Source organism: Nicotiana attenuata, unplaced genomic scaffold, assembly GCF_001879085.1.
Source record: "Nicotiana attenuata strain UT unplaced genomic scaffold, NIATTr2, whole genome shotgun sequence".
NCBI classification, from domain to species: domain Eukaryota; kingdom Viridiplantae; phylum Streptophyta; class Magnoliopsida; order Solanales; family Solanaceae; genus Nicotiana; species Nicotiana attenuata.
The window spans coordinates 448280-469874 of NW_017670553.1; the positions used below are offsets into that span (position 1 = coordinate 448280).

Sequence of the window (21595 nt, forward strand, 5' to 3'; positions counted from 1 at the left end):
TTTTTCCTTGTTGGTTATGATGTTAAAAGGATAAGATGTGTCGTTCTTTTTTTAAAAGCTTTTTTATATTATACCGGATGATTAGGGAAGGGGACAGTGAAAATGAACCGATATGTATAATGTGGGAATGACTTGAGCTGAAACTCGAGGATTTATCGGAAACAACCCCTCTACCTTCGATAGGAATAATGTCTGCGTACGCACTATCCTTTCCAGATCGAATATACTGAATATGTTACTATCGTGTTTGATGTATAATATGTGAGAGTTACGTTGGAGGTAAGATATATTAGGGGGGGGGGGGGGGGGGGGGGGGAGGGACTTGTTTGGCAAGATTGGCCTAAACTAAACAAAAAATTTCAGAGCATATGCCTATAGGAATGGGGCATTCTCAAAACTAATCCATAAATAGGAAATCTGAAAGATGTTTGGTAATATTGGACCACAGATTGCTCTATTTTTTTCTTTTTAAGATACCTATCTCCAAACTCGGACGACTAGGCGCATAAGACCATACTTCGTTATAGAGATTTCTCTATCTTAATCTTTTTCTTTTTTGGTATTCTTAAGTATGACGACTATTTATTATGGATGTATTGTCAGTATCAATGTTTTAAAAGGCGGGGGCGTGAGGGGAGACGTTTTACTTCTGACGAGGCGAGGCGTAAGCCCTGAGACATGGGGCGTAAGTCCCACGGCTCTTTAAATTTTACTAATTTCATGAATTTTAAGATAATATAAAATAAAAAATAATTATAAAAATTACATTAAAATCACAGAGTTATACAAATAATATATTTAAAATATATAAATTATAATTCAACTATGAATAATACGAAAAGTATGATATGCGAATAGTTGCAATATCGTTACAACTCAAACATCAAAAGTAATGTATTCGATACGAAATCTTATATGTATCTCTTAAGGAGTAATGAATCTTGAAAGAATTTCGATATTATAATTTGATATTTTCTGAAAATACTCCTTTTATTTAATATGCTTTCTATTTGAAAGAGAATTTTTATAAAAACATAATTCACAATTTAAATATGATTCTCATATACTCAACAAGTTAATAAAGTGACACATAATTCACCATACAATACCATGATAACTAATTATTTATACATAGTTACAAGCTAATATTGAGCTATTAAATTAATAAGTATTGTATCTCGTAAACGTGAAAAAAAATTAGAAAAATGATTATAAAAAAAATTATGGACTATTATACAGTAAAGACATAACAATAGTTAATAAATAAATACTTTTTAAATGAAAGATTTATGTAAAATTAACTATCATAGCAGTCTTAATGGATAACGTGCAATAATTTTTATGTTAATTATGACAATACTCCCAACTTAATAATTTATACTTAGGAAAAAAGTAATTTTGAGCAGTCAACGATTTATTAAGAAAATTTAAAGGTTAGTTACATACAATTGCGTAAAGTTCTATTAGGCGAGTCCAGTGCGCTGGGCGTCGGGCGTGTCCGGGGCGTAAGCCCCGATGGCCGAGGCGCAAGTCTCACGGAACTAAGCCCCACACATAAGCCCAGGGGCGTTTTACGAGTGCTCCGCCCCGGGGAGAGTCCCGGGCAACTCTCAATTCTGCCTTTTAAAACAGAGGTCAGTATGATCCGTCAATATCATAACTGAAATCGATTGATCTGTATTCTGTTTTGATCAATCTTATCTTTTTTTCTCTCTTTAATTTACTAAATTATTTATGGCAGAGGGATTTGTGTTTGTGTCTTAGGTCGTAGGTTCGAGCACTATACTAAGCGAACTAATTCTGGTATTTAGATGAAGAAGGGTAGAGGGACAGGCTCATTATTCTACAATTTCGAAGGTTGCAACTAGCTTTTTCGCTGGGTCCAAATAAATTTCTCAATCATAAAAAAATGTCAACATCGCAAAAAAATAGATAAATGATGGATGTATCACACCCCAATTCCCATGTGCTTGCACTGTAGTATATAAAATCATTCCTTAATGTAACAACTCAGATGCTTTTTAGTCTTTATTGATGCTCTTTATTTCATCTTTATCCAGTCTAGCCAAAAGATATGTTGATTGCTACAAATCAACGAACTCATAATTAAGTACTACACTTGATATGATAGTGAAGGAAAATACTAAAAGAGGAAAAGAGAGGTTCGCAATATTGCATTTTGAATTAATTGGAACTATAGGCTTTTGTACTAGTTCTAGCTAGCTCACTTTAATTTTGTTCTTCGGCCCCCAATCATATTCCTGTTATTGTTGTATTTGAAAACACTTTTTATGGACTTCATATGCGAATAAGTTCAAAAGTTTGATTTTAGATAAATTTGATATTTATAAATTTATTCATGGTCATAAAGATTGATACGGACGTCTATACTAATATCTTACTATTTCATGAAAATATTTGCAAGTGTACATGGAATTTTTGTCGAAGTCTTCAGGTGTTGGCGACGCTATTCCTATAGTATGCATCCGCAGGGGCGGAGGAAGAGTGTTACTTACGGATCGGACGAACCCAACAACTTTTTGGTTAGACATTGTATTTGTATTAGAAAATCTATTACACAAAAAAAAAAAAAAAAGAACTTAATCTCATACAAGGGGTCTGGGGAGGGTAGTGTGTAAGCAGCCTTACCCTACCCAACGAAGACAGAGAGACTGTTTCCGATAGATCATCGACATAGAAAATCTATTAGATATGTATAAATACTTAATTGTGAACCCAATAACTAACGAGCTATGGGTCCGATTGCAAATTCAAAACCCAAAAGCTTTAAATCTTGACTCTGCCTCTGCATCCGCCTCTAGCTAAATAAATGTCTAAGGTCTCTATTATACCAGAAATCTTAAAATTATTTATTGTTTTCTTAAATTTCGTGCTAAAAATCAAATAATGAATCATGATTTAAGACGAAGGAAGTGCTCTTTTATACATAGGAAAGACGGAACTTTTGGAAATTAAAAATCATAGGGTCACCTTATAAAATGATCACTTTATTCCACTAGGTAGTCTTTTTATAGACTTCTATCGGTATAAAAAATATTTACTTTATATAATATGCTACTTATATTAAATGGTAATTTAGTAAAATTAATGTTAATTTATTACAACAGATTAAATTATATATATTGTAATTTGTTTCATAGCAACGACGTGAGTCTACCGCACAAGATGTGTGAGTTTGACTCCATCCGTTCGCTTTCTTGATCCGAAGAAAATTAACATTTAAAAATAAAAATTAAAAAATAAAAAGTTGTTGGCTAAACACTTGCCTATATTTTACTCCTTTATAAAGCTAGAAAGAGCTGAAATTGAAATAGGTTTAAGCACAACGCTTTTATCGTATCTCTCAATTAGCTCCGCACTTTCCTCATGACTAATACTGATCCTTCACCTATTCCCGGCGGCGTTAAACCGTCCACTTCACCTTCTCCGGCGACTTCCTCCTCACGTATTGGCAACGTCGATTCCGACTTCGTCGTCATCCTCGCCGCTCTCCTTTGCGCCCTTATTTGCGTCCTCGGTCTCGTTGCCGTTGCTCGTTGCGCCTGGATCCGACGGATCTCTGCTAGAGCCACCGGAAATTCAGCCTTTTCATCACCTCCGGCTAATAAAGGTTTGAAAAAGAAGGTCCTCAAGTCGCTTCCGAAGCTCAGTTACACAACCGAACATGCCGCGAAATTCTCCGAATGTGCCATTTGCCTGGCGGAATTCACCGTCGGAGATGAGATTCGAGTGCTGCCGCAGTGCGGCCATGGATTTCATGTTGGATGTATCGATACCTGGTTAGGCTCGCATTCGTCGTGTCCGTCTTGCCGGCAGATCCTGGTAGTAACGAGATGCCATAAGTGCGGCGAGTTGCCGGTGGCGAGCTCGTCGTCGGCCACCGGAGTTGTGCCGGAAAGCCGATTACCGAGAAATTATCACGTAAATGCATTTCTACCTTAAAAAATTGGGTAATTTAGTAGATTAGGCTGTATGTATATATTATGGATGTAAACGTGTATATTCATCCAGCCCTACTATATTAATTAGGGTTACAGAAATTTAGTGTTTGAATTTGTGACATATTACTGTTTCAATTAGTGTGAATTGGTCATTTCATTAACAAATGATTTATCCAAGGAGCTTTCATTAGTTTCTGATTATTTTAGTTTAAGGAGAAAAAAACAAGGCTAGTGTAAAAGAGATGCTTCTTCAGTCGATATGACCCGAAAATAAGGCGCGTTAGGAACTCACCAAAGTGTGCGGCCGTCAATCACCTTTCTGCTTTTCCCCGGAGAGCATATTGTTCCCACTCAACAAATCAACTACTAATAATTTGGTTAAAACTTATAATTTTGTGTAAATTGCTTTAAGTGTCACTTCTGTTTAACATAATTTTCAATCAAAAATTGAACGCCTAATTAGTTACACATAGTTTTTAATCAAAAATCAAACAATGTACTCCCTCAGTTTCATATTTCAGTTTCATATTAAATGAGGTATTTTCTTTTTTAGTTTGTTCAAAAACAAATGACACATTTTTAAATTTGGAAATAATTCAACTTTAAACTCTTTTATTTTACCCATTTACCCTTGAAGAGAAGCTTTTATAGTCACACAAATGTCATGGTCCCACAAACTTTTTAACCCTTAAGCTTTTAAGATCTCAAGTTTTAAAAGTCTTCTTCTTTTTTCTTAAACTATGTGCCGAGTCAAACTATCTCATCTAATATAAAACGGGGAGTATTAATTTAAACATTGAATCAGATTACCAATCTGTAGCTTAATCTTTCACGGCTTCTATGCTTCTTCCTTCTCCTTTTTTGAAACTTCCTTTATAGTAGCAAATAAGATGTTCAAAGCGTAGTCACTTTTTTAAAAAAAAAATATATAATCGTGGTATCGCGGTTGGTTTGCGTGTATCTCGACTAATTACATGTGATATCTTTCACCTTTTACTAGCAACATATACCAGTTAACTCGCCCATCGAGCTTAGAACAGATGAGAAGAAATCACCTAGTAGTTTTATCTGCACTATGATTCGAACCTAAAACTTTATAATTTTTAACTCACCTCATTGACTACTAGGTCGTCCTCTGGTGATGTTCAAAGCATAGTCACCTAAACATGTGGAATTTCCTCAAATAAGATAAGATACTACAAGATCTCATCTTATAATTAATGTTTGTCCAAGTTGAAATGATGAGGTCAATATAGTCGGTAAACCACCAAATGAACTACCAAAAATGTTAGTTAAACGGATAACAACAAGAAGTGCAGGGCCCACTATCATTAATTAGTTTAGTAATAAACTAAAGTTCAAATGAAAATGTTAAAATTCACAAAAGGATTGCTCCAAATAAGCTTCTAGTATATAATTAACATAATAAAATACCATCTTTTTTTTCTTGTCCTAACCTCTACTATTATTATAATAGGATAAATCTTACTCCAACTTTGATGAAATATTTGTTTAACTTATTTAATCAGGCCATTTATTCCCTTTTAACGGGAGCCGTCCAACGTAGTAACTAGGGAGGACCCATGAAATCCCACTATAACATCTACGAGACAATTCTTGAAAACCACTTTCTCATATACTAATATATAATTTCCATCCAAAAGACAAAAGAGTATTAATGAGGAATAAAATATTTAAGCAAACAATGCTCATCAATTCTTTCACGCTTCCACTATATACTATATTTAGCCTATATTTAAATATTGTCGGTGGCGTTCACCTTAGAAAACATCAATTTTGTTCAATTATATTTAAGTGCACTATGTTAGGTAAATTGTTAATTGGAGTTTGTCTTACCTCCAGGATATTCTATTTTCCTTCAAATACAGTCTACATAGGGCAAAAAGGTTAGAATACATCCATTTATACAAATAAAGTATAAATGGATATATTTCAAATACATGATATATTATGCATTCATACCTTTGACCTCCACGGAGTTTTAGTGTGGAGTGAGCGGATTCCACGTGTTAAAATATTTCGGAAGAAAGTTTCATATTTAAACCTCTATTTTTTACAATAGTTTAGAATTACCTTTCATTATACTTCGTTTAGGATTCATGTTAAGGGTCCGTAGGGGTCAAGGCAAATTCGGAATAATTTGCTAACAACAAAAGTATGAATAACCCTCAAATATAAGGGAAGATAAAATTTAAAATAGTATTATATAGTTGTGACTATGTTTGGCTGAATCAAAGGTTTATTGGAAACAATCTTTCTACCTGCATAAGGTAGGAGTAAGAATTGCGTATACACTATTCTCCACGGACCCCACTTATGAAACTGTTAGGATTTTGCCCTAAATTTTTAATCTATTAGGACTCTCTTTCATAGGAAGAGAAAAAGACTCCTAAAAGGAATAGATATCCTTCATATGCCTTATCCTTCTCCGAGAGTAAAAGTTTTGTACTTCTATGAATTGACATTTTCTTTTCACAACAACAACAATAATATCTACAATGTAGTCTTTTAGAGAGTTTTATTGGCGTTTGGACATAAGAATAAAATTCCAAAACATGGTGAATTTTTTTTTCCAAGTGAAAATGGTATTTAAAAAGATTTGTGTTTGGACATTAATATAATTTTGGGTTGTTTTTGAAGTTTTGTGAGTGACTTGAGTGAACATTTTGAAAAACTGCTTTTTGGAAATTTTCAAATTTTCGAAAATTTCCAAAATGCATCTTCAAGTGAAAATTGGAAAATTTACGAACAAACGCTGATTTCGTAAAAAAGTGAATTTTTTTTGGGAAATTTTTTTGTGTCCAAATGGGCTCTTATTTAAGGTGAGAATTTATTCTCTCTATTAGTTTTTTTTATTAGTAGATTTATGTACGTCACTTGACCAAACCATATTAATATAGTATGCTTCTTTAGTATATTTTCTTTCTTGTCTGATTTATCGTCCATCAAGCTTTGTGTTGTTAGCTTCCGCATGCACTCAGGGGCGGAGCTAGAGTGACGGGTGCGGGTTCGATCGAACCCATTAGCTTTGGTTCGAACCCTGTATTTCTCTTAGAAAATCTATTGAATATGTATAAATTATTAATGTAGAACTCAGTAACTTAAAATGATTAGAATTCCGAATTCATAAACTTAAAGTCTTGACTCCACCTCTATTGATCCACCATATTATTCCGATCCCAACAGAAACTAGTTGTTGTTGTAGTTGTAGTATTACGTATAGTTGAGGAGTATAATTAGCCCTTTCCCCAATAGAGAAAGAGTTGGACAGATACAAACGCAAGGGAACGCCAAAAAAGGGGGGAAACACGAGAGACATGTGAATTGAGGGGAAAGCATGAGATAAGAATGAGAAACAGAAAGAAACTATATATATATATCTTCAAAAATGGGTAAAAAGGGAGACACGCAGTACGCATGTTTCCTCTTCCTACTGCACTCTCTCTTCATTGCCTGCTCCACTTTTACAGACAACTTACTGTGCTTTTTCTATGTGTGGTTAATACAAAATAAATATCTTATTGATTATTTTTGTTAGATGCTTAAAAAAGCTACGCTTTATATTTTTTCTTGTAGCCACGCTTTTATGACATAAAGTTACAGATTTGAAGCGTGGTCTTTGGTTCCTTATAGACAACATTTTTAAAGCGTGGCTTCTCAAGCAGCAGTTATAGAGCATAGCGCCAAATTGACAATCCCTATGGCCAAATTTTTTAGGCGTGGCATTTTTGTCTGCGCTATGAAGTAATTTTTAATTCACAATTTTGTGGTTTAACAATTATATTTGTTTGCCTTATACTCTATATTCACATTTATTTCAAGCATATACGTTATGATCTCAAGCACTAAATTAGAAGATAAGTAAGTGAGTAAAAATAATTCATATATATATATATTATATATATTAAATAAACTTCAACAAAAAAACATAATTTGTATACTGCAACAGAATAAAAACAATTCAAATGCATATACTTGAAATAAACTTCAACAAAGAAACATAGTTTGTATACTGCCCATACTAATAAAGTACTGCTTCAAGAAGTTCACTATGACGACCCGGTCGTTCGTTCTGAGAATTATAGCCCCATTTCCCCCATCTATACTTATTTATGTGTTGTTCAGCTGAGTTGAGTTGTATCGAGATGGTAGGTTTGGGTTCAGAGTAGTTTTAGAATGAAATGAACACTTAGTCTCTTAGTTAGAAAGCTAAGTTAGAAAAGCCAATCCGAAGTTGACTTATGAGTAAACGAATTCGGATTTGGATTTTTATGATTCGATTAGCTACGTTGGGTGATTTTAGACTTAGGAGTGTGTCCGGAATATAATTTGGAGGTCCGTGGTAGAATTAGGCTTGAATTGGCGAAAGTTGGAAGTTTAGAATTTTTTAGGCTTGAATTCGAGGTTGATTTGGTGCTTTGGTGTTGTTTTGGGTGTTCTGGAGGTTCGACCAAGTTCGGGTAGTGATATATGACTTGTTAAAATTATTGGTTGAGGTCTCGAGGGCCTCGTGTGAGTTTTGAATAGGTTTGGTTGTGTTGTGCTCGTTTTTCTTATGTTTTGATGCCGTTTCTTCAAGCATAAATGATATCATATTGAACAAATGAGCTCCGATTTCTTTTTTGATTGAAGAATTAGATCCGTATAGTAATTACGGACCCGTAACAAAAAGAATTGTCGAATTTGGGCATCGTATGAGGATTTTAGGGTCATTTTACTAAGAATTAGGTTGCCAGATTTTTCAGATTAATTACAAAATTGCCACTGGCAGCGTATTTAAAAAGGAAAAATTTCACTTATTAACAACTGGGATCCCTACTTTTCAATTTCATAGCCTATATTTCAATTTACAACTAACTAGCCCAAAAATAATAGGCTAAGATTCAACATCCAACTCCAATAAATTCTCAAAATTACTATTTAATTTTTAAAAAAGATTGCTCAAGCTTTTAAGTTAATTTTCGAATCAACAACTATAACTCAAATATTAGTTCAACAAACCAAATCCATTTAAATGGTGAAAATTAGACTTTTAACAATCTTAAATATGTGGGTTTAGATTTCGAATTTGATTTTGTGAGAAATTTGGAGTGAGTGTTATTTAAAATTGTTAGAAATAGTATAAGGAGGTCGTATATAAAATTTGAAGTCATTTAATGGAGATTTGGACTGGTTTTGAACAAGAATTGCAACTGAAAATCGTGGAAGAAGTTCGTCTACAAACGCTTGTATAAAGGTGTATAAAAGTGTATAATAGTGTATAAGATGTGTTTATACACCCATATACACTATTATACAAGATTATACATAATTATACAAAAACTGACTGCGTCTTCTTTCTTGCGTTTTTTCTTAAATTTAACGCAAATCTTGTTCAAATCTACTCAAAATCACATCAAATTAAAATTTTGAACTCCTTCTGATATTTTCAATCAATTGGAACAACGCCCAACCCAAACAACTAACAAACTCAAAAAATCCTATTTTCGAAAGCAAAGCTTTGAATAGCCTTCAATGGTGAACTTCTACTCTTCAATTTTCTTACATTGCAACCAGATGACACGGGGGAGAAGCAATAATAGCGGATGGCCCCTTGAAGCATATGTAGAAGATGTGAGAAGAAAAGAGAGTGAATGCAATGGTTGTGAGAATACAAATTTAACTCCATAAATTTTGAATTTGCTAGTGCTTTCAAAATATGTACAATATGGGCTAGGTAGGGTAAAACTTAAAAACATGGGCCATTTTTTGTTATGGTGTGATGTCAAGTGTATTTTCTTGTAATTCTTTCTTAAATCTGCACTATTTGCAAATATTAAAACATACATATCTCCTTCATTATAAGGTCAAATTGAGTGATTCAAAAGACTAACTTGACTAGAATTTCACAAGGAATCTATTGGAGGCATAAAAAATAACTTTCGGGATTGTTTGGCATGAGAAACGAGGCAGAATAGCTGGCAGAAAAATATATAAAACTAAGGTTTGTTCATTCGGTCATATTTTGAGTTGGGGAGCTCGGATTTGGGCGATTTTGGAGGCGATTTTCACCATATGGATTGGGGTAAGTGTTCTCTACTCGGTTTTGGTTATATTTCATGAATTCATCATTGTTTTTGGGATTTGATTCATGATTTCAAAGTGAAATTGAGGGAGTTAGGGTTTGAGTTTTGGAGAGTTTTAAGTGAGGATTTGAGGAACCAAACGGAGTCCGATAAATTTTATATGGTTAGACTCGGGAGAGAACGAGGTTTGTTATTATGCCATTTTTGACTGACTTCGAGACGTGGGTCCGGGGGCCGGATTTTGGCCGATTTAGGATTTTTGGTATATTTTGTAGTTTTTTTATTGTGGAATTCAATTCTTTAGCATATGGTGATGGTATTAATATGATTATGGTAAGATTCGGAGCTTTTGGAGATTGAGTCCATAGACGAGGGCATCCCGGAGTAGGATTTTATGCGGTTGAGGTAAGTAACAGTTTTAACTCTGGCTTTGAGGGTATGAACCCAGATAATTTGATATCGTGTGACTATTTGGAGGTGATACCCATGCTAAGTGATGGACGTGTGGGTGTATACCTCAAGGGATGGAGGCTTGTTCCGTCCCGTGAGGCCTCATGGCCATCATCTGTGTTTACGTAGTTACTTGTTGTTGAACTTGTCTACCTTTATGTTAGAGATAAGGGTGTTAAACGGGTTAACCAGGCCAGGCCGGGCTGCTATATTTTGGACCCGTACGGGTTACGGTCTGGGCCGATTACGGGTTGGTTCTTAACGGGTTTAATAGGTTCGGGTTCATCCGGGTAAAAATTGAACCGTAAGGGTTACGGGTTGAGGGGGCCGGGACGGGTTTAGTGTATTTTTAATTTTGTTTTTGGGTATTTTGTATAACTATTTTAAGTTATATTAATACAAAGTATTAACATAAAGAATACAAGGAAGATGGAAAAAAATTGCACTTATTGCAAGTGCTACATTTATTTCACAATTCAAACTTACAAATTGAAAGGTTTACATTTTTAACAACAAGTAAATTAACCAAAAAGTCAAAAACTAGTAAATTCAAAGGTTTTTCATTGCCTTAGTAAGTTCTTCATAATCAATATGAACTGAGTGACCTTCTTCTGGACTGTTAAATTCGGATGGGTTACCATGTGTTAATATATCTCCAAGTTCCTCGTCTTCTGGGCTATCAACATCTTCACGTCCTTGATTTCTTCGTTCCGATCTAATCCAATCTCTGAAACATACTAAAACTTCCAAAGCATTGCTTCCCAATGAGTGACGGGTGTCTCCAAGTTGTTGTCTTGCTTGGCTAAATGCACTCTCCGATGCAACAGTAGAAATTGGCACATTCAGCACGTCCCGAGCCATAGCGAAAAGAACAGGAAATTGCTTTCCATTATCATGCCACTATCCCAACGGTGAAAATTCCTTTGTGCGAGGTTCTTTTTGCTTCTGCAAGTAGAATTGAAGTTCATCAATGTTCCTGCTACTGGTTTGAGTGTTAGAAAATGTAAAAAAAATCGTAAAACTATCAAGGCCTTCTTCATCATCCACAGTAGCAGAAGTGCTACAATGCATAGTGGGATTAAGATTGCCATCATCAATTACATTTTGCATAATAATTATATAATTGTTGTAAATATTCATTTAGCATGTTCATAAAAACATATAAATCTGGGGTTTCAGTTGGTCCAATCTCCATATAAGTATATAAAGCATTCATTAATTGGTGACAATCAGACATCTTAATAGAAGGATTTAAAACAACACCAATTAAGTAAATCGGAGGAATTGGAAAGAAATATTTTTTGAATTTTTTCTTCTTAAATTCAAAGAGTAGAAAAGAAATTTCAGCTATATGTACTAAAGCCATAGTAACAGTAGGGTAATATGCTCCAGAAAACTCAACAGTAGCTGTATAAAATTTATGTAAAAATTTAACATCATTAACGACCTCCCAATTAGTAGTTGTTAACATACGGTTTGGATCAGCACAATGCGCATTAGCAACTTCAGTTATTGGAAATCTATATTTGTAGCAACATTTTTAAAATATATATGTATAATTCCATCTAGTAACAATTTTGTCTGGCATGAATCTGGGTTTAAGGTTATACTGGATACACTTATTCTTAAATTCCTTTATTCTAGATTATCTATTATTTACTTGAATAACACCAACTGCTCTTCTAACATGAGTAATTTCAGTTGAAAATAAATCAAGGCCACTTTTAACAATTAAGTTATAAACATGACATGCACACCTAACATGAAAAATTTCATCAAGAGGTGGTTGCAAATGCAGTTTTAATATTGAAATTGCGGCATTATTGTTAGAAGCATTATCAAAAGACATACACAAAACTTTTTGCTTGAGATTATAAAATTCAACAACTTCACAAATAGTAGTACTTATAAACGCAGCAGTATGACTCTGATCTTTATCATATCTAAACGCGATAATAAGTTTTTGCATACAAGTAGTATCATCTATCCAATGACATGTAATTGTCAAATAATGTGACGACCCAAAGGGTCATCACCTGTTTCCTCATTCGTTCCGTGCTTCCGAGGCCTTGAAAATCTCACTTTTAGTTGCCTCGATTTGCGTGTGCAGTCCGGGCGCGTAGCCGGAAAGCTTTTATGTTGAAACATGTGAATTCTGTAAAAAATTTGAAGAATTTTGATATTAATATGATTAAAGTTGACTTTGGTCAATATTTTGGGTAAACGGACCCGGACCCATGATTTGACGGTCCCGGAGTCCGTAGAAAAATATGAGACTCGGGCATATGGCCGGAGTCGAGTTCCGAGGTCGAGAGCCCGAGAAATGAATTTTTCTGTGAAATTGTTTTTCTGAAATTTATATGGAAATTTGAAATGAAAATGGATTAGAAAGCGTTGGTATCGGGCCCGTATTTTGGTTCCGGCGCCCGGTACAGGTCTTATAGGTGGTTTAAGCGCTTTATGTGAAATTTGGTTGAAATCGGACGTCATTTGACGTGTTTCGGACCTAAATATCAAAAAATGAAAGTTTATGAAGTTTGAAGTAAAAGTGATGATTTTTGAGGTTTGATTCCTCGTTTATGATGTTATTTTGGCGATTTGATCGCACGGTTAAGTTCGTAGGATGTTGTTGAGTTAGTGTGTGTGATTGGTTAGGAGCCCCGAGGGCTCGGGAGTGTTTTCGGAGGTGTTCGAGGTGGTTTTGAACCTAGTGAAATTGCAGAAAAATCTGGAGCAGGTGCACAGTAAATTCCTTCATCGCGTTCGTGATATCTCTTTCGCGTTCGCGAAGCTTCAGGTTCCTCTCTCCTTCGCGTTCGCATCCCTTCACCGCGATCGCGTAGAGTTATCGAGTTCTGAGGGCCCAGCTCTCCTTCCTTCTTCGCGTTCGCGATGGCTAGACCGCGTTCGCGTAGGTCTCCAGCCCCTTCCCATCGCGTTCGCATACAGGCCAACCCGTTCGCGTAGGCCAAACTCCTTGGACCCCAGTTTTCCTTCTTCGGGTTCGCATACTACCCTTCGCGAACGCATAGAGTAACAGCCAGCCTTCACCGCGAACGTGACCCCTGTGTCGCGAACGCATAGAGTAAAACCCTTCAGTGAATTTTTCTTAAAAACAGAACACTTAACACGGGATTTCTTCATTATTTTCACACGAGCTCTTCTCCTTCACCCTCCATAGACAAGTTTGAAGAACCTCTTCCTCCATAACTTCATAGTTAAGTGTTCCTAACTTCATTCCCTCTTAATTTCTTCAACTAATCACTAATTTCCTAGCCCTAAATCATGAAATCAAAGTAGAAATCAGGGGTTTTGGGTAGAGTTAGGGTTTTGAGCATTTTGGGTGATCCAACCTCAATTTGGGGTCGAATCTTAAAACAAATTGCATATTTGAACTCGTGGGGTTATGGGTGATTGGGTTTTGGTCCGAGCCTCGTGTTTGGACCATGTGGGTCCGGTGTCGATTTTTGGTATTTTTGGAAGAATGCTAGGAAATTCATTTCTAGGCTATGGGATTATGTTTTTGAGCCTTTATTGATATTATTGAATTAATTATGCCTAGATACCATTATTTCGGAGTCGGATTGTAGAGGAAAGGCGGTATTAGAGAGTTGATTGCTATTCTCAGACCGAGGTAAGTGTTTGTTCTAACTTTGGCTTGAGGGAATAGGACTAGGATGTTATTTGCTAACTGCTAAATGTGGAGTACGGTGTATAGGCATGGTGACGGTTATCTATGCACCGGAGTCTAGCATGACCGTGAGTCTTAATTGTGTTTGACTCGGATTTTTGTGATGCATCTTCCTTGTTTAATTGATAAGTTTCATATAATGTGAATAGTTGAGGAAGAATTGTGATTGGTATATTATTGGAGCGTTGGCTCGAACTGGAAATTGATAATTGAGAAAGAAGTGATTAAAAGATGAAGTGTTGTGATTATTCCCTTGCCGGGACACGTAGTCTATTATTGTTGTTGCTCCCTTGCCGGGATTTAAGCATTATATGTATTCTCCCTTGCCGGGATATTTGGGCTGTTAGTTGTACCCTTGCCGGGTTAAATCGTTATGTTGTTGAATTCCCCTAATGGGGCCTCCTCTAGAAAGATTATATGTATTATTCATTATGAAATGGGATCGTGTGGCACGCCGTCCACTTATGAATTATGAACTGGGATCGTGTGGCACGCCGTCCACTTATGAATTATGAAATGGGATCGTGTGGCGCGCCGACCACTTATAAATATATACTATGGGATCGTGTGGCACGCCGACCACTTATATGAGTCATAGTATTGATGTAGTTTCGTTGTTATATCCGTTGGTCTGTTTTCACTGTGTTCCCCCGAGCATGCCCCTTCCCAGTTTTATTTGATGTTTTCTGTTGTTATTTCCGTTGCCTTTGTATATATATATATATCTGCACAGGTTGTTTTTGGTAGGTCCTGTCTAGCCTCGTCACTACTTCGCCGGGGTTAGGCCAGGCACTTACCAGCACATGGGGTCGGTTGTGCTGATGCTACACTCTGTGCATCTTTTTGCACAGATCCAGGAGCAGCTTTTGGACAGCAGCAGTAGGATTGCCCGGGAGCTGTATTCAGTCCAGGGACTCACGAGGTAGCCTAGCTGGCGTTCGCAGGCCGAAGTCCCTTCTATGTTTTAGTTTGTTTTCTTTGTTTCGAGACAAACATTATGTAATATCATTTCAGACTTGTTTTTAGTACTCTATAGCAGTCCGTGAGCTAGTGACACCAGACTCTGGGTAGAAATGTGTTTCAACTTCCGCAAATTTTATTTCAGTTATATAAGTTTAAAGCCTTCCGCTTTAATTGAAATGCCTCCGTTTATTTATATTGTTAAAATGTCATCAGTGAAAAGTTTTGAATATTTGGCTTGCCTAGCTACGACAGTAGGCGCCATCACGACTCCCGATGGTGGGAAATCCGGGTTGTGACAAATAATCATTTCCATTAACAGTATGGCCAATATCAGAAGTTAGAGAAACTCTACAAGGAAGGTGGCTAAACAAATAACGTATGTATGTTTGATATTGTCCATGAAGTCTAAAGATATCAGCTCTACAAGTACTTCTAGGGATACCTTTAAATAAAGGATTGTAAATCCTTTGAATATACATAATAAGATATGATGAAGAAGCAAAGAAAACGGTAGACAACCCAAAGCAATCATTTTGCTAACTCCTCACGATCCTTCATTTTATCATATTTCATAAGTCCTCCAGTAGTAGGGTTAAGAGTTGTTTGATTTCCATCNGATTCAGGCATCAGGTGATCCACATGCCGCCCAGCCAGCTAGAGGCGGGGGTAGAGGCCATAGAGGTGGAGATAGAGATCATAGAGGTGGAGCTCAGACCGCCAGAGGTCGAGGCCAGCCAGCAGCCGATCGTCCCAGAGACATAGTTCAGGTAGGTGGGGCCCAGCCCCGGTGTTATGCTCTTCCACCCAGGCCAGAGGCTGAGTCTTCAGATGCAGTTATTACAGGTACTATTCTGGTCTGTGATAGGGATGCTTCAGTGCTATTTGACCCTGGGTCTACGTATTCATATGTGTCGTCCTATTTTGCACCCTACTTGGTTATGCCTAGTGATGCCTTGGGTGTTCCTGTCTATGTATCTACACCAGTGGGTGATTCTATAGTGGTCGACCAAGTTCATCGTTCCTGTGTGGTAGTGTTTGAGGGTCTTGAGGCCCGTGTTGATTTATTGCTCTTAGACATGATGGATTTCGATGTTATATTAGGGATGGATTGGTTGTCCCCGTATCATGCTATCTTGGATTGTCACGCCAAGATCGTGACCTTGGCTTTACCAGATTTGCCCCGTTTGGAGTGGCGAGGGACCCCAGGTCATGCCACTCGCAGTGTTATCTCATATGTGAAGGCTCGACGCATGGTCGAGAAGGGGTGTTTAGCTTATCTGACATATGTTCGCGATTCCAGCGCAGAGGTCCCTTCTATTGATTCTGTTCCTATTATTCGGGAGTTCCCCGAGGTTTTCCCTTCAGACCTGCCGGGTATGCCGCCCGACAGGGATATTGATTTTTGTATTGACCTGGCTCCGGACACTCAGCCCATTTCCATTCCGCCGTATCGCATGGCCCCGCCAGAGTTGAAAGAGTTAAAAGATCAGTTGCAAGATTTGCTTGAGAAGGGTTTCATTAGACCCAGTGTTTCTCCTTGGGGTGCGCCGGTGTTATTTGTGAAGAAAAAAGATGGTTCGATGAGGATGTGCATTGATTACCGGCAATTGAACAAAGTGACGATAAAGAACAAGTATTCACTGCCGAGGATTGACGATTTGTTCGACTAGCTTCAGGGTGCGAAGGTGTTTTCAAAGATAGACTTGAGATCTAGCTACCATCAGTTGAGGATTAGGGCATCCGATGTCCCTAAGACAGCATTCCGCACTCGATACGGGCATTATGAGTTCCTGGTCATGTCGTTTGGGTTGACCAATGCCCAGCAGCATTCATGGAGTTGATGAACCGAGTGTTCAGGCCATATTTGGACATGTTCGTGATGGTCTTTACTGATTATATTTTGGTGTACTCCCGCAGCCAGGAGGAGCACGAGCAGCACCTCAGAGTGGTTTTTTAGACACTGAAGGATAGTCAGTTGTATGCTAAGTTCTCGGAGTGCGAGTTCTGGTTGAGTTCGGTTGCATTTCTGGGTCATGTTGTATCAGCAGAGGGTATTCAGGTGGACCCGAAGAAGATTGAGGCAGTCAAGAACTGGCCTCGGCCAGCATCAGCTACAGAGATTCGGAGTTTCTTGGGGTTAGCAGGTTATAACCGCCGGTTCGTGGAGGGATTTTCATCCATAGCAGCCCCGATGACCAGATTGACCCAGAAGGGTGCCCAGTTCAGATGGTCAGACGAGTGTGAGGCGAGCTTTCAGAAGCTCAAGTCAGCTCTGACTACGGCACCGATATTGGTTTTGCCCACAGGCTCAGGGCCTTATACAGTTTATTGTGATGCTTCCCGTATTGGGCTTGGTGCGGTATTGATGCAGGATGGCAGAGTCATTGCTTATGCTTCGAGGCAGTTGAAGATCCACAAGAAGAATTATCCGGTTCATGATCTAGAGTTGGCAGCCATTGTTCATGCTTTGAAGATTTGGAGGCATTACCTATATGGTGTGACGTGTGAGGTGTACACTGATCACAAGAGTCTGCAGTACTTGTTCAAGCAGAAGGATTTGAACTTGAGGTAGAGGAGGTGGTTGGAGCTATTGAAGGATTATGATGTTACCATTTTGTACCACCCGGGGAGAGCCAATGTGGTGGCCGATCCATTGAGTAGAAAGTCCGCCAGCATGGCTAGTCTTGCTTATATTCTGGTCAGCCAGAGGCCGCTTGCTTTAGATGTTCAGGCCTTGGCCAATCGATTTGTGAGTTTGGATATTTCTGAGCCTAGCAGGGTGTTAGCTTGCACGGTCGCTCGTTCGTCGTTGCTGGAGCGTATCCGTGATCGGCAGTTTGATGATCCCCATTTGTGTGTCCTGAGAGACACGGTGCAGCGTGGAGGTGCCACGAAGGTGACCTTAGATGATGATGGTGTTTTGAGGTTGCAGGGGCGAGTTTGTGTGCCCAATGTCGATGGGATTCGAGAGTTGATCTTAGCGGAGGCCTATAGTTCTCGGTATTCTATTCACCCGGGCGCCGCGAAGATGTACCAGGACTTGCGGCAGCATTATTGGTGGCGTAGGATGAAGAAAGATATCGTTGCATATGTGGCTCGATGTTTGAACTGTCAGCAGGTCAAGTATGAGCATCAGAGGCCTGGTGGTTTGTTCCAGAGGATTGAGCTTCCCGAGTGGAAGTGGGAGAGGATTACCATGGATTTCGTTACTGGCCTTCCGATGACTCGGAAGAAGTTTGATGCTATTTGGGTCACTGTTGATAGGCTGACCAAGTCAGCGCATTTTATTCCTATTGCAGCCACTTATTCATCGGAGAGGTTAGCCGAGATCTACATCCGAGAGATTGTTCGCCTTCATAGGGTGCCGACATCTATCATTTCGGACCGGGGTACGCAGTTTACCTCGCGCTTCTGGAGAGCAGTTCAGCAGGAGTTGGGCACCCAGGTTCAGTTGAGCACATCGTTCCACCCTCAGACGGACGGCCAGTCCGAGAGGACTATTCAGATATTGGAGGATATGCTCCGAGCCTGTGTCATTGATTTTGGAGGCTCGTGGGACCAGTTTTTGCCTTTAGCAGAGTTCGTCTGCAACAACAGCTACCAGTCCAACATTCTGATGGCTCCATATGAGGCGTTGTATGGTAGGCGATGTCGGTCTCCAGTCAGATGGTTTGAGCCGGGAGAGGCTCGGTTATTGGGTACAGATTTAGTTCAGGAGGCCTTGGATAAGGTCAAGATCATTCAGGACAGGCTTCGTTCGGCTCAGTCGCGACAAAAGAGTTATGCGGATCGTAAGGTTCGAGATGTAGCTTTCATGGTTGGTAAGCAGGTCTTGCTCCGAGTGTCGCCTATGAAAGGCGTGATGAGATTTGGGAAGAAGGGCAAGCTTAGCCCTAGGTTCATTGGTCCATTTGAGATTCTCGATCGTGTGGGAGAGGTGGCTTACAGACTTGCCCTGCCGCCCAGCTTGTCAGCCGTGTATCCAGTGTTCCATGTGTCCATGCTTCGGAGGTATCACGGCGATCCAGCCCACGTGTTAGATTTCAGCACTGTCCAGTTGGACAAGGATCTGTCTTACGAGGAGGAGCCGGTAGCTATTATAGACCGGCAGGTTTGATAGTTGAGGTCGAAGAGTTTTCCTTCAGTGCGTGTCCAGTGGAGAGGTCAGCCTCCTGAGGCATCGACCTGGGAGTCCGAGTCTGATATGCGGAGCCGCTATCCTCGTCTATTTCCCGACTCAGGTACTTCATTCTTTTGTCCGTTCGAGGACGAACGGTTGTTTTAGAGGTGGAGGATGTGACGACCCAAAGGGTCATCACCTGTTTCCTCATTCGTTCCGTGCTTCCGAGGGCTTGAAAATCACACTTTTAGTTGTCTCTATTTGCGTGCGCAGTCCGGACGCGTAGCCGGAAAGCTTTTATGTCGAAACATGTGAATTCTGTGAAAAATTTGAAGAATTTTGATATTCATATGATTAAAGTTGACTTTGGTCAACATATTGGGTAAACGGACCCTGACCCGTGATTTGACGGTTCCGGAGGGTCCGTAGAAAAATATGAGACTCGGGCATATGCCCGGAGTCGAATTCCGAGGTCGAGAGCCCGAGAAATGAATTTTTCTGTGAAATTGTTTTTCTGAAATTTATATGGAAGTTTGAAATGAAAATGGATTAGAAAGCGTTGGTATCGGGCCCGTATTTTGGTTCCGGTGCCCGGTACAAGTCTTATAGGTGGTTTAAGCGCTTCCTGTGAAATTTGGTTGAAATCGGACGTCATTTGACGTGTTTCGGACCTAAATATCAAAAAATGAATGTTTATGAAGTTTGAAGAAAAAGTGATGATTTTTGAGGTTTGATTCCTCGTTTATGATGTTATTTTGGAGATTTGATCGCACGGTTAAGTTCGTAGGATGTTGTTGAGTTAGTGTGTATGATTGGTTAGGAGCCCCGAGGGCTCGGGAGTGTTTTCGGAGGTGTTCGGGGTGGTTTTGAACTTAGTGAAATTGCAGAAAAATCTGCAGCAGAAGCACAGTAAATTCCTTCATCGCGTTCGCGATATCTCCTTCGCGTTCGCGAAGCTTCAGGTTCCTCCCTCCTTCGCGTTCGCATCCCTTCACCGCGATCGCGTAGAGTTATCGAGTTCTGAGGGCCCAGCTCTCCTTCCTTCTTCGCGTTCGCGATGGCTAGACCGCGTTCGCGTAGGTCTCCAGCCCCTTCCCATCGCGTTCGCATACAGGCCAACCCGTTCGCGTAGGCCAAACTCCTTGGACCCCAGTTTTCCTTCTTCGGGTTCGCATACTACCCTTCGCGAACGCATAGAGTAACAGCCAGCCTTCACCGCGAACGTGACCCCTGTGTCGCGAAAGCATAGAGTAAAACCCTTCAGTGAATTTTTCTTAAAAACAGAACACTTAACACGGGATTTCTTCATTATTTTCACACGAGCTCTTCTCCTTCACCCTCCATAGACAAGTTTGAAGAACCTCTTCCTCCATAACTTCATAGTTAAGTGTTCCTAACTTCATTCCCTCTTAATTTCTTCAACTAATCACTAATTTCCTAGCCCTAAATCATGAAATCAAAGTAGAAATTAGGGGTTTTGGGTAGAGTTAGGGTTTTGAGAATTTTGGGTGATCCAACCTCAATTTGGGGTCGAATNCATTCTCATGTCACCATCCCAACGGTGAAAATTCCTTTGTGCGAGGCTCTTTTTGCTTCTGCAAGTAGAATTGAAGTTCATCAATGTTCCTGCTACTGGTTTGAGTGTTAGAAAATGTAGAAAAAATATTAAAACTATCAAGGCCTTCTTCATCATCCACAGTAGCAGAAGTGCTACATTGCATAGTGGGATTAACATTGCCTACAGCACGAGCAGCATCATCGCATTCATTTGCATAATAATTATATAGTTGTTGTAAATATTCATTTAGCTTGTTCATAGAGACATATAAAGTTGGGGTTTCAGTTTCTCCAATCTCCATATAAGTATATAAAGCATTCATTAATTGGTGACAATCAGACATCTTAATAGAAGGATTTAAAACTGCACCACTTAAGTAAATCGGAGGAATTGGAAAGAAATATTTTTTGAATTTTGCTTGCATTTTTTCAACAACATCCTTATATTTTTCTTTCTTCTTAAATTCAGATAGTAGAAAAGAAATTTCAGCTATATGTACTAAAGCCATAGTAACAGTGGGGGTAATATGCTCCAGAAAACTCAACAGTAGCTGAATAAAATTTATGTAAATATTTAACAACATCATTAATGACCTCCCAAGTATCACTTGTTAACATACGCCTTGGATCAGTACAATGCGCATTAGCAACTTCAGTTATTGGGAATCTATATTTGTAGCAACATTTTAAAAATATATATGTATAATTCCATCTAGTAACAATTTCGTCTGGCATGAATCTAGGTTTAAGGTTATACTGGACACAC

At 38.7% G+C, this 21595-nt stretch overlaps 1 protein-coding gene across 1 annotated transcript; it reads left to right on the plus strand.

Annotated features, from left to right (window-relative positions):
* The first annotated feature begins 3317 nt into the window (after positions 1-3317).
* On the plus strand, positions 3318-4152 carry LOC109240888 (RING-H2 finger protein ATL80-like). Its single transcript, XM_019407567.1, has one exon. It carries the CDS (start codon positions 3388-3390, stop codon positions 3961-3963), a length of 576 nt encoding a protein of 191 aa, XP_019263112.1. The 5' UTR covers positions 3318-3387; the 3' UTR covers positions 3964-4152.
* Positions 4153-21595: the final 17443 nt, after the last annotated feature.